The sequence below is a fragment of the Carcharhinus amblyrhynchos genome, chromosome 7 (genome assembly GCF_965287045.1).
Source record: "Carcharhinus amblyrhynchos chromosome 7, sCarAmb.v2.hapA, whole genome shotgun sequence".
NCBI classification, from domain to species: domain Eukaryota; kingdom Metazoa; phylum Chordata; class Chondrichthyes; order Carcharhiniformes; family Carcharhinidae; genus Carcharhinus; species Carcharhinus amblyrhynchos.
This window is the reverse complement of record NC_137330.1, coordinates 127,416,402-127,429,204: the sequence shown is the minus strand read 5'-3', so window position 1 is coordinate 127,429,204 and position 12,803 is coordinate 127,416,402. Positions and strand designations below refer to the sequence as shown.

General features: G+C 42.2%; 1 protein-coding gene across 1 annotated transcript in view; it reads right to left on the bottom strand.

Annotated features, from left to right (window-relative positions):
• The window catches only part of LOC145345624 (dynein axonemal heavy chain 8-like), a gene marked incomplete at its 3' end in the record, with an annotated part of 1,250,971 nt that overhangs the window by 759,877 nt on the left and 478,291 nt on the right, over nt 1-12,803 (bottom strand). The window contains exon 19 of the mRNA XM_080193458.1: nt 5,490-5,570. Coding sequence (XP_080049584.1) covers nt 5,490-5,570 — 81 coding nt within the window. The remainder of the gene's footprint in view (nt 1-5,489; nt 5,571-12,803) is intronic.

Below are 12,803 nucleotides of genomic sequence, written 5' to 3'. Positions count from 1 at the left end.
GTTGAGCTATGAGGAGAGGCTGAATAAATTAGGCTTGTACTCGTTAGAGTCTAGAAGAATGAGGGGAGATCTCATTGAGACGTATAAGATGATGAATGGGATGGATAGGATAGAGGTGGAGAGACTCTTCCCGCTCAGAAAGGATAGTAGGACTAGGGGGCACAGCCTCAAGATAAAGGGGGGGCGGTTTAGAACAGAGTTGAGGAGGAACTTCTTCACTCAAAGGGTGGTGAATCTCTGGAATTCTCTGCCAGTTGAAGTGGTGGAGGCTACCTCGCTAAATATTTTTAAGAAGCGGGTTTTTGATAAGAGAGGGGATTAAGGGTTATGGGGAGAGGGCGGGAATGTGGAACTGAGCCACGACAGATCAGCCATGATCTTATTGAATGGCGGGGCAGGCTCGAAGGGCTAGTTGGCCTACTCCTGCTCCTATTTCTTATGTTCTTATGTTCTACTGGAACTTGACGGATTGAGTTATAAGGAGAGGCTGAATAGACTGGGACTTTTTTCTCTGGAGCGTAGGAGGCTGAGGGTGACCTTATAAAGGTCTATAAAATAATGAGGGGCACAGATCAGTTAGATAATCAATATCTTTCCCCAAAGGTAGGGGAGTCTAAAGCTAGAGGGCATCAGTTTAAGGTGAGAGGGGAAAGATACAAAAGTGTACAGAGGGGAAATTTTTTTCACACAGAAGGTGGTGAGTGTCTGGAACAAGCTGCCAGAGATAGTAGTAGAGGCAGGTACAATTTTGTATTTTAAAAAGCATTTAGATAATTACATGGGTACGATGGGTATACAGGGATTTGGGCCAAATGCGGGCAATTGGGATTATTTTAGGGGTTTTAAAAAAAAGGGCAGCATTGACAAGTTGGGCCTAAGGGCCTGTTTCCATGCCGGAAACCTCTATGACTCCATGGTCTGTTTTTGTGTCCATGGCAAATTTGGAACAAACCATCCCTACATCTAAATCACTTGCATAGATTGTGTACAGCCCAAGCATTGAAACTTGCAGCACCCACTAGTGTGATGAGAGATGGTGTTATATTTAATATTTTTGTAACTTATTGTGTTATTCTGTGAAAGACTTATGTGTCTGTATGCAAAACTAAGTAAATTAAACTGAAGAAAGATTATCTACAAGATTTTGGACATCAGAGATATGTAGCTGAAGTAAGGATGGAAATTAATATTTTATAAGCAGTGGGTAGAAATTTGAATGAGAGAAGACAGTGTTTGTTAAATTTCAAAGGGCTGCTGTCTCACCAATGCCTTGTATAGTTGCAAAACTACTTCCTTACTTTTATATTCTATTTCTTTTGATTTGATTTGATTTATTATTGTCAATGTATTCACATGCAGTGAAAAATATTATTTTTTGCACACTATACAGACAAAGTATAGTGTTCATAGAGAAGAAAACAAGGAAGTGCAGAATATAATGTTACAGTAATAGCTAGGTTGTAGAGAAAGATCAACTTAATGCAAGATAGATCCATTCAAAAGTCTTATGGTACCAGGGAAGAAGCTGTTCTTGAGTTGGTTGGTACATGACTTCAGACTTTTGTATCTTTTTCCCGACAGAAGAAGGTGGAAGGGAGAATGTCTTGGGTGCGTGGGGTCCTTGATAATACTGGCTGCTTTGCTAAGGCAGTGGGAAATGTACACAGAGTCAATGGATGGGAGGCTGGTTTGCATGATGGATGAGGCTACATTCACGGCTTAGCTATAAATGCTAACATTCCATTTGCTTTCTTTATTATCTGCTGTACCTGCATACTAGTTTTCTGTGACTCATGAACGAGGACACCCAGATCCCCTTGCACCGGAGCATGCCGAAGTCTCTCCCCATTTAGATAATAAATCACCTTCCCATTTTCCTGACCAAAGTGCATAATGTCACACTTATCCACGTTAAACTCCATCTGCCACATTTTGGCCCACTCTCCTAACTTAGCTGTATCAATTTGTAGGGTTCTTATTTCCTCATTGCAACTTACTGTCCTGCCTATTTTTGTGTCATCTGCAAATTTGGCTATAGAGCCTACTATCCCTGTATCCAAGCTGTTAATATAGATTGTAAATAGCTGGGGCCCTAGGATTGAACCCTGTGGCACCCCACTAGTTACTTCTTGCTATTCAGGAAAAAAAAATTATGCTAACTCTCTGTCTTCTCTCCATCAGCCAGTCACCTATCCAAGCTAATAAATTACCCCTAATCCAATGTGACCTAACCTTGTAAATTAACCTTTTCAATGGCACTTTATCAAACGCCTTCTGGAAATCCAGATATTACATCTGCAGGATTCCCATTATCCATTTTGCTTCGTTACAAGCAAAGGACACTAGCAAATTAGTCAAACATGATTCGCCCTTCATAAAACCATGCTGTCTTTGATGGATAACATTTTGATTTTCCAAACGTCCTGATATTGTTTTCTTGATATGGGTGGCATGGTGGCACAGTGGTTAACACTGCCTTCTCACAGCGCCAGGGACCCAGGTTCAATTCCCAGCTTGGGTCACTGTCTGTGCAGAGTTTGCATGGTCTCCCTGTGTCTGCGTGGGTTTCCTTCGGATGCTCCGGTTTTTCCCACAGTCTGAATGATGTGCTGGTTAGGTATATTAACATGAACAGACACCAGATTGTGGTGACTAGGGGAATTTCACAGTAATTTAATTGCAATGTTAATGTAAGCCTTACTTGACACTAATAAATAAACTTTAACTTTCCCAACAACAGATGTTAAATTAACTAGCTTGTAATTTCCCATATTTTGTCTCCCTTCCTCTTTGAATAAGGGCATTACATTTTATATTAGCATTTTTCCAATCCGCTGGAGCCCTTTCCTGTATCCAGGGAAATTAGGAATCTTATAACCAATGGATCCACTATTTCCACCACCACTTCCTTTAATAACCTAGCTGTAACTAGCAAAGTGGATAATAGGGCTCGGGGACTTGTCTGTCCTCAATCCTAATAATTGCTGAGTACCTTTTCTCTATCAATGTTGAGTGTTGATAAAGAATTCTATCACACTATGATCACTCATCCCCAAGGGTTCTCTCATAACTCAGTTGCAACTTTTTAAATATATAACAAGATCCACCTCACATTGTACAAAACTCCACAATTTATAGGCCTAATTTGTGTCTCATCATATGACAAGTCTTTCACCCCAGAAAGCAAGCTCGTACTGCCTCAAATTCTAATAGAAGAATAGTTCTTCAATGGTTAGATTTTTGAGCTGCAGGCTAGGTGCATTTAAACAAGAATGAAAATTAGGGGAAGCAAAGCCAGGGCTCTTTGGATGACAAAAGAGATGAAGAATGTGGTGTAGTAAAAAATTGGGTGTCAGGTGAATACTTCAAGCAAGAATCTAGCAAAATACCATACATTGGGAGGGCACTGAAGAAGAATAAAGTAGGACTGATAATTACATAAATTAAATCAGAATGTTGGCTAACATAAAAGAGGTCCAATGAAAAACATTTACCAGCATGTATACAGTTAGTATAGATAAGCAGATAGTAAGCAACAGAATGGTTGAGATCCTTGCTTGAGGATATTAATTTAAAGTGATTAACAGTTGAAGCAATAACAACATTAAGGGAATCTTTTTATGCAGTAAGTGGCAAAGTGCCTTAAAAATTTGAATATCATATTAAGCAAGCCTTTGAACGCTGCTTTTGTTCAGTGATTATGCAAGTTAAATTTTCCATTAGCAAAATGCTGCCATCAATCCAAAACAAAAGTACCTACTGCACAATTGAGCAACATTGTTTATTAATTTTATATGTAGGCTGTATGTTCCAGCAGCTGGCTGATTGAAGTTACACATTCCTTTGGTTGGTCATAATGGACAAAGAACAGACCCTGCTCAATCAGCCTACTCTTGGAGACCCAAAAGAAAACATCTATTGTTATATGTGATTTCACAAGTGGGCCGGCTTGCTAAACAATTCAGATGCACAAATAGGCCAGACACAGTAAGGACAACAGATGACCTTTCACAACAATCAATTGTAGATATCTTGGTCACCGTGACTGAGACTAGCTTTCAATTCTAGATTTTTATTAATTGAATTTAAATTCCACATAAATGTTGTGGTGGGATTTTGTCTCCTGAGCATTAATCTGGGCCTCTGGATTACTTGTTCACTGATGAATCTGTGCCAATTTGTGAATTCATAATAAATGTCAGAACTTTAACTTCATTTACTTTAACACAAAACACTAAAAAATAACTGGCAGTAAATTGGACATCAACAGAAAGGAAAATTGTGATATAAGTCTGGCTCCTTCAAACATTAAAAAGTAAATTTGGCTGTGATTCTCCCAGCCCGCTGCACTGCTCAAGCAGCGCACTCGGAAAGAAGACATCAGCAGGACCTTCAGAGTCATACAATCATTGAGGTTTATAGCATGGAAACATGCTGTAAACCTTCGGCCCAATTTTAGTGAAGTTCACGACGAGCTAGACACCGGTTGTGAATCTCTGAGGCACTTTTTTGTCGCGTAATCAGCTTTGCACTGGAAATCAGTGTGGAGCTGATTATTGTATAGAAATTATAATTTCCACATGATTAGCAGGTCTGGGGCGGTATTCTGTAGGCCCGCTAGCATTTCCCACCCCACCCCTGGGCACGGGGAATGGTTCCCACAGCGGAGTTTACAACTGCTCCCTACGAACGGGGAACAGCATCCTCCCCCCACTGGTGGGACAGAGGCCATTGAGGCCCTCCCGGGAGGTTGGAGCAAGGGGAAGTGCCCTTGGGCAGTGCCAGCCTGATCCCCTGAAGGAGGTGATTGGGGCTGGCCATGGCCGGGGGTTGAGGGAGGGGGGACCAAGGAGAGGTATGGGGCCTGGTTATTAGAGTGGGAGTGTTCAGGGCTGGCCAGTGGGTGAGAGGATGGGGGGGAGAGAGCTCAGAACTGGCCTGGGGGAAGGGAGGGGTCCAGTAGGTAAGCAATTGGGGGGGGTTAAGGAGCATCAGGAAGGCCAGCAATCAGGAGGGTTGTGGGGAAGGCCAGCGATCAAAAGCATGCAATCGGGAGACCAGAGTGATCTCTGCATTGACAAGATCGGCACATGCGCAGTAGCCCGCACAGCACGAAGCTGCCGGACTCTTGAGTGGAAATAGGCCACACTCACCAGTTTTCAGAATTAATCATGCTAAGGCACTTTCTATTCCTCAGAATGTCAGAGATTCGTTCTGGTAAGTACGCCCAAATAAACAGGCGGGAACTACTCTCGTTTTCCCAACTTTTGGGCACTTACATTTATTTTGGGAGAATCCCAACCTTTATATTTTGGTCATGAAAATATTTGGGATGCCATAGCCAGTTCATCAGCCATTGGTATTTTTATGCTGTGAAATTAATTAAAACAATATGGTCTGTCCTACCCTAGATTCTTTTTTCAGTGAAAACATGTTAGTGAAGTGAGGATGCAGATATAGCAACAAAATGAAACCTATGTATCACTTGCCTTTTTAATTTTTGGTGTTATCAATGTCACATACTCGGAAGGAATTCCATGGCACACACTCTCAAAGGATTGAAGCACAGACTGATTATAGAAATGTAAAATGAAAAAGTATTAAGATGTAAAATTGATTCAATTTCCATTAGCAAATTCTAATTTAGAATTATTTTTTCCATTAAAACATAATATAGAACCTGATCTTAACTATTAAATCAGCTGTGAATGGATAATTTTCTGATTTCAGTTTTAAGATTTATGTTGTTCTGTCCACTTAGGAAATGAAATACAGTAAAAGATTTTGCCCATTTTTGTGTTAATCTTGAAGCTTGGAAGTGGGTAAATAGAACATTACAGCACAGTACAGGCCCTTCGGCCCACAATGTTGCGCCGACCAGTGGAATGAATTTCATGACCCTCTAACCTAAACTATAATTATATTATCCATATCCCTATCCAATGACCATTTGAATGCCCTTAAAGTTGGCAAGACCACAACTGCTGCAGGCAGGGCATTCCACACCCTTACTACCCTCTGAGTAAAGAACCTACCTCTGACATCCGTCCTATAATTACCATCCCTCAATTTAAAGCTATGTCCCCTCGTGTTAGCCGTCACCATCTGAGGAAAAAGGCTCTCACTGTCCACCCTATCTAATCCTCTGATCATCTTGTATGTCTCAATTAGGTCACCTCTTAACCTTCTTCTCTCTAATGAAAACAACCTCAAGTCCCTCAGCGCATCCTCATAAGACCTTCAAAATGGGAATCATTTACATCAGTCAAACACGAAGACTGCATTCTGAAATTGATTGTCCATAATCTCTGAGCCCTCGGAGGAGCAACTAGGGGATGATACCCCGAAGATATGCTGGGAAACCTCCCCCACATCCTCTTGCAATCACTAGATAGGGATTGTACTGCAATTGTCTGGGATGGTTAAATTTCCTCTGGACAAGTGGTTCATTCAGAACCACCCACAAGTACGATACAAATCTCAATCTGGCTTACCAGAATAGTTTCCCAGAAAAAGTTAGAAGAATTAAAACCATTTCTAGTCCCTGCATAACAACCCTCACCCCGATCCCGTGGGGCTCGTCTCAGGTCCCAATCACCCCATGGGACCTCCTTGACCACCTGGTGGCCCACTGTTCACCCCACTGACCCCCCCCATCCAGCCATTCCACCCCACCCCAATAAGGACCCAATCCTCTGACTGTCCACCAACCCCTCCTGACTACCTGTACTCAACCTGCCCACTAAGTGTTGGTTGCTTGTCAATTCACATGTACCTCATATTAATCCTGGATATTATAGACTGGGATCTTAGCACAGGTAAACATAGATGTACTGGACTAATACCTGGAAAAGGCAGGTTGTTGCATGTAGAAAGATTGGATAGCCTATGGTTGCATCTACTGGAGTTTCAAACATACAAAAGAACAGGCAAATTGGGAGCAGGAATAGACCGTTTGCCACTTTGAGCATACTCCATCATTCAATAAGTCCACAGATGATTTGACTGTAACCTCAATCCCACATTTCTGTCTACCTGAATAATGTTTCACCCTTGGCAAATCAAACATTTATCTTGCTCTGCTTTAAAAATATTCAAAGGTTTCTATTTGGACACTTATCTTTCAGGAGAAGCCAGCAGCCAGTGGCAGGGGCTGGAGGGAGGAGCCTATACCAGGTAAAGCTTAAAATAAAGCATGGAGGGTTCTAGGGTCTAGTTTCAGTTTGGGTACTTACCTTTCAGAGGGAGCCAGCAGCCATCCATTCTGGTAAAGGCAGGTTACTGCAGATGCTGGAATCTGAAACAAAAATGGAGAATGCTGGAAAATCTCAGCAGGTCTGACAGCATCTGTGGAGAGAGAATTAAGCCAACGTTTCTGAAATATTGGCTTTATTCTCTTGCCACAGATGCTATCAGACCTGCTGAGTTTTTCCAGGATTTTCTTGATAGGCCTGGTAAATCAAGTTCGGGATAGGCACTTGGAGCACACCAGAATGATAGGGAATGGGAAAGCTTGATCTTGGGTTTGGAGATAGCTCAGTACAACATCGAGGGCCGAAGGGTCTGTACTGTTCCATATGTTCTATGGATACAGAACTGGCTCGGTCAAAGAAGATAGCGGGTCGCAGTGGAAGGGTGCATTTCTGAATGGAGGGCTGTGACAAATGGCGCTCCTCAAGGATCAGTGTTAGCACCTTTGCTGTTTGTGATATATATATATCTATAGGAAAATGTAACTGGTTTAATTAGTGAGTTTTCAGATGATTCAGTGGTTTTTGGAATTGTAGATAGTGATGAGGACCACAGGATATAACTCGGTTGAAGACTAGGACAGAGAGATGGCAGATGGAGTTTAACACAAACAAATGTGAGTGAATGCATCTTGGAAGGTTTAATACAGATTAGAAATATTCAGTAAATGGCAGAACCCTTAAAAGTACTAATGGGCAAAGGGATCTGGGTGTACAGATACACAGGTCACTGAAAGTGGCATTGCAAGTGGGGAAGGTAGTCAAGAAGGCATACGATATGCTTGCCTTCATCAGCTGAGACATTGAGTTTAAAAATTGGCAAATCATATTGCAGCTTTATAGAACTCGAGTTAGGTCGCACTTGGAATATAGTATTCAATTCTGGTTGCCACACCACCAGAAGGACGTGGAGGCTTTGAAGAGGGTACAGAAAAGATTTACCAGGAAGTTGGCTGGTTTTGGAGGGTATCAGCTATGAGGAGAGGTTAGAGAAACTTCGTTTGTTCTCACTGGAACAATGGAGGTTGAGGTGCGGCCGAATAGAAATCTACAAGATTATGAGGGGCATGGACAGAGTGGATAGTCAGAAGCTCTTTACCATGGTGGAAATTAGGGGATATAGGTTTAAGGTGCGAGGGGCAAAGTTTAAAGGAAATGTACAGGGCAAATTTTTTATTCAGAGGGTGGGGGTGCCTGGAGTTTGCTGCCGGGGAAGGTAGTGGAAGCAGTTACGATAGTGAGTTTTAAGGGCATCTTGACAAATACATGAATAGGCAGGGAGTAGAGGGATATGGTTCCCGCAAGGGTAGGGGCTTTTAGTTCAGACAGGCAGCATAGTAGGTGCAGGCTTGGAGGACCTGTTCCTGTGCTGTAATTATCTTTGTTCTTTTTTATAGTACAGTTGAATGCATGACTCAGGAGTTGATGTAGAAAGTGTGCTTCGGATTTTGGGATGTCTTTCAGGGAAGGTGGGACCTGTTCAAGAAGGACAGGTTGCACCTAAACAGGAGGGGCACCAATACTGTGGCAAGGAGCTTTGCTAGTGTTGCTCAGGAGAGTTTAAGCTAGTTTGGCAGGGGAGGGTGGGAACCAGACCAGCAGATCAGTAAATACAGAGACCAGGGAAGAGCTTGAAACAAAAGCAAATATGGCTAAGAGGAAGAGCAGTCAGGGACAGGTCGCTGAGCTCAGCTGGACTGAAGGCTTGAATTGTATTTGCTTCAATGCCAGAAGTTTAACAGGTAAGACAAATGAACTTGGATTAATGCGTGGAATTATGATGTTGTTGCTCCCACATGTGAAGTTGTACGAATGAAGTAATGGCATGATGGGAAAATTTGTCAACTATTTGGTACAAAATAAGGAAAGCTGACCAAGCTATTCCAAAATGCCTGACCCCTATAAGACCTGATAAGGCTGACTCCGCATAACCTAGGGCTGTATGAGTAAGACAAGATAAGGTCAAGGATGAAAGAGTCACCAACCTTCTTCTGTTCTATCAAAGGACAAGATAAAGATATGTTTAATGAGACAAACAGTTCTAAGAGGTCAGCAGGTTGTATCAGGACTTATGACATTGCTTATGACGCTACTACTGATTGAATTACTGAATAAGCTCTGGTCACGCAAACTGATAATGATTATGTATAAATACTGAACTGATTCTTTATGTAAATGCGGACTTGAGAAGGAATTAGCAAGTCATAACAACTGCTATCCCAACCCATGTTACTGCCAACACTGCATGCAGTCTTCTGTAAATAAAGATTCGTTATTTTATTGGAGTTACTTCTGTTAAGTCTTTCAATCACAGTCAAGAAGCAGGAAAATTTCAACTTCAACACACAGAGACATGGTTGAAAGAGCAACAGGATTAGCAGCTTCATATTCTGCGATGCAAAAGTGATGGGGAAATTGCATTACTGGTTTGGGAGCACTTCACAGCTGTGTTGAGGGAGCGCACTTCAAAGGGATCTTACAGAGAGAGGCATTATGAGTAGAGCTCAGGAACTGGAAGGATGCAAACACAATGCTGGGATTGTACCACAGAGCTCCCACCTACCAGAGAGAGGTAAAGGAAAAGGAATGTAGTCAGATTCTGGAATGATGCAAAAATAACAGGAATATTGTGGTGGGTGATTTTAATCTTCCCCCGTATTGTCTGGGAGCGCTGTGTAAGAGTAAATCCACATCTGACATATATGATTCTTTTAAAGACCAGTTGATTAGAGTGCAGGACAGGCATATTCCTGCAAACATGAAGGACAGGAATGGCAAGATTCAGGAGCCTTGGATGACAAGGGAAATTGTCAGCTTAGGCAAAAAAAAGCAGCAGTTTACATAAAAATAGATGTAGCCCTTGAAGAATATGGAGAAAGTATGAAGGGGCTTAAACAGGGAGTTAGGAGGGCTAAAAGGGGCTGTGTAATGTCCTTTACCAGCAGAGTTAAGGAGAATTCCGAAATATTTATACATATTTTAGGAGCAAGAGGGTCGCTAGGGAAAGAATAGGTCCACTCAAGGATAAAGGAGGGAGGTTTTGCGTGGAGCCAGAGAAAGTGTGTGAAATCTTAATGAGTACTTTGCATTGGTATTGAGGTTAGGGAAGGGTATGACAATACTCTTGGACAAGTCAATATAATGAAGGAGGAAATGTAAGGTGTCTTAAAATGCATTAAGAAGGATAAGTCACCAGGGCTGGATAGGATCCATCCCAGGATACTGTGGGAGGCAATAGTTAAGGCCTTAGCAGATATCCTTGCATCTTCATGGTGAGGTTCCAGAAAACTGGTGAATGGCCACTGTTGTTCCTTTGTTTAAGAAGAGAAACAGAGATAATTAAGGTAATTACAGGCCAGTGAGCTTGACATTAATGGTGGAGAAGCTGTTGGAGAAGATACTGAAACAGAATTTATTCACACTTGGGAGTAAATGGACTTGTTGTTGATTGCCAGCACAGTTTTGTATGGAGAAGGTCATATTTCACGAATTCGACAGAGTTTTTTGAGAACGTGACAAGAATAAATGATGAGGGAAAGGCAGTGGATGCTGTTCTACATGGACTTTAGTAAGGTATTTGACAAGGTCCCTCATGGCAGGCTGCTACAAAAGGTAAAGTCTCATGAGGTCCGGAGTGTGCTGGCTAGAAGGATACAGAACTGGCTTGACCATGAAAGACAAGGGCCAAAACTCAACCACCTCAGGACAGGCGAGGTTCCCAGAACGGAAATCTCTGTTGGCCTTGGGCAGGATTTTATGACCTTGCCTGAGTGGTGTGAGGTCATAAAATCCCGCCTAGAGAGTACCGACGGAAGACTGTTTTTCTGAATGGAGATCAGTAACTAGTGGTGTTCCACAAGGATCAGTGCAAGGACCTCTGTTATTTGTAATATATATAAATGATCTGGAGGAAAATGTAAGTGGTCTGATTCGTACATTTGCAGATGACATAAAAATTGGCGGAGTTGCAGATGGGAATAAGGATTGTCAAAGGCTACAGCAGGGTATAGATAGATTGCAGACTTGGGCAGAGAAATGGTAGATGAAGTTTAACACAGACAAATGTGGTGATGCATTTTGGAAGATCAAATTCAGGTGTGAATTATACAGTAAATAGAAACACCCTCAGGAGCAATGTCATGCAAAGGAATCTGGATGTACAGTGCCACAGATCCTTGAAAGTGGCAACACAGGTGGATATTGTGGTCAAGAAGGCATACAGTATGCTTGCCTTCATTGGTTGGGGCATCAAATATCAAAGTTGCAAAGTTATGGTACAGCTATATAAAATTTTAGTTAGGCCACATTTAGGATATTGTGTGTAGTTCTAGTTTGCCACACTACCAGAAGGATGTGGAAGCTTTGGAGAGATGCAGAGAATGTTCACCATGATGTTGTTTGATCCGGAGGGTTTTATGTATGAGGAGAGGTTGGATAAACTCCAATTGTTTTCACAGGAAAGACAGAGGCTAAAGGACAACCTGATAGAGATCTACAAAATTATGAGAGGCAAAATTGGGTGGCTAGTCAGATTCTTTTTCCCAGGGTGGAAAGGTCAACTATCTAAGGCACATGTTCAAGATGAGGAGGGGAAAGTTTAAGGAAGATTTGCAGAGAAAGTTTTTCACACACAGGATGGCGGGTACCTGGAATGAACTGGCAGTGGAGGTGGTGAAAGTAGGCATGTTAGCAATGTTCAAGGCATATCTTGATAGACAGAAGAATGGGAGGCAAACAGAGGGATAGAAACTGTGCATGGGGCATAATTAGTGGGTATAAAAAGGATTAGGAATTGGTGCAGGTTTGGTGAACTGAAGGGGCCTATTCCTATGCTATATTGTTATTTGTTCTTGTCTTTGTTCTTTGACGTTGCTTCCTTAGCCTTTTGAGGAAGAAAATTTGAAAGACTCACAACCCTTTGAGAGAAGAGTAAGAGGCGACTTGATTGAAACATGTAAGATCCTGAAGGGCATATCTGGAAAGGATATTTCCTTTTGTGGGAGAATCTAGAGGTCACTGTTTAATAATAATAAGGGATTACCCATTTAAGACAGAGATGAAGAGAATTTGGTATCAATGGGTGCTATTCTGGTTGGCAGTTGGTGACTAGTGGAGTGCTGCAGGGATCGGTGCTGGGGTCTCAACTGTTTACCATTTATATAGATGATCTGGAGGAGGGGGCTGAGTGTAGGGTGACGAAATTTGCTGATGACACGAAGATGAGTGGAACAGCAAATTGCGTGGAGGGTGTGGAAAATAGAACATAGAACATAGAACATAGAACATTACAGCGCAGAACAGACCCTTCGGCCCACGATGTTGCGCCGACCAGTTAAAAAAATACAACAACAACAATGACCCACTAACCTAAACCAATCCCTTTTCGTCCATAAACCTGTCCACAGACCTCTTAAACGCCCCCAAGCTAGGCGCATTTACAACTGCAGCAGGCAGGGCATTCCAATCCCTCACCACCCTCTGGGTAAAGAACCTACCCCTGACATCTGTGCTATAACTACCCCCCCTTAGTTTAAAGCCATGCCCCCTCGTGCT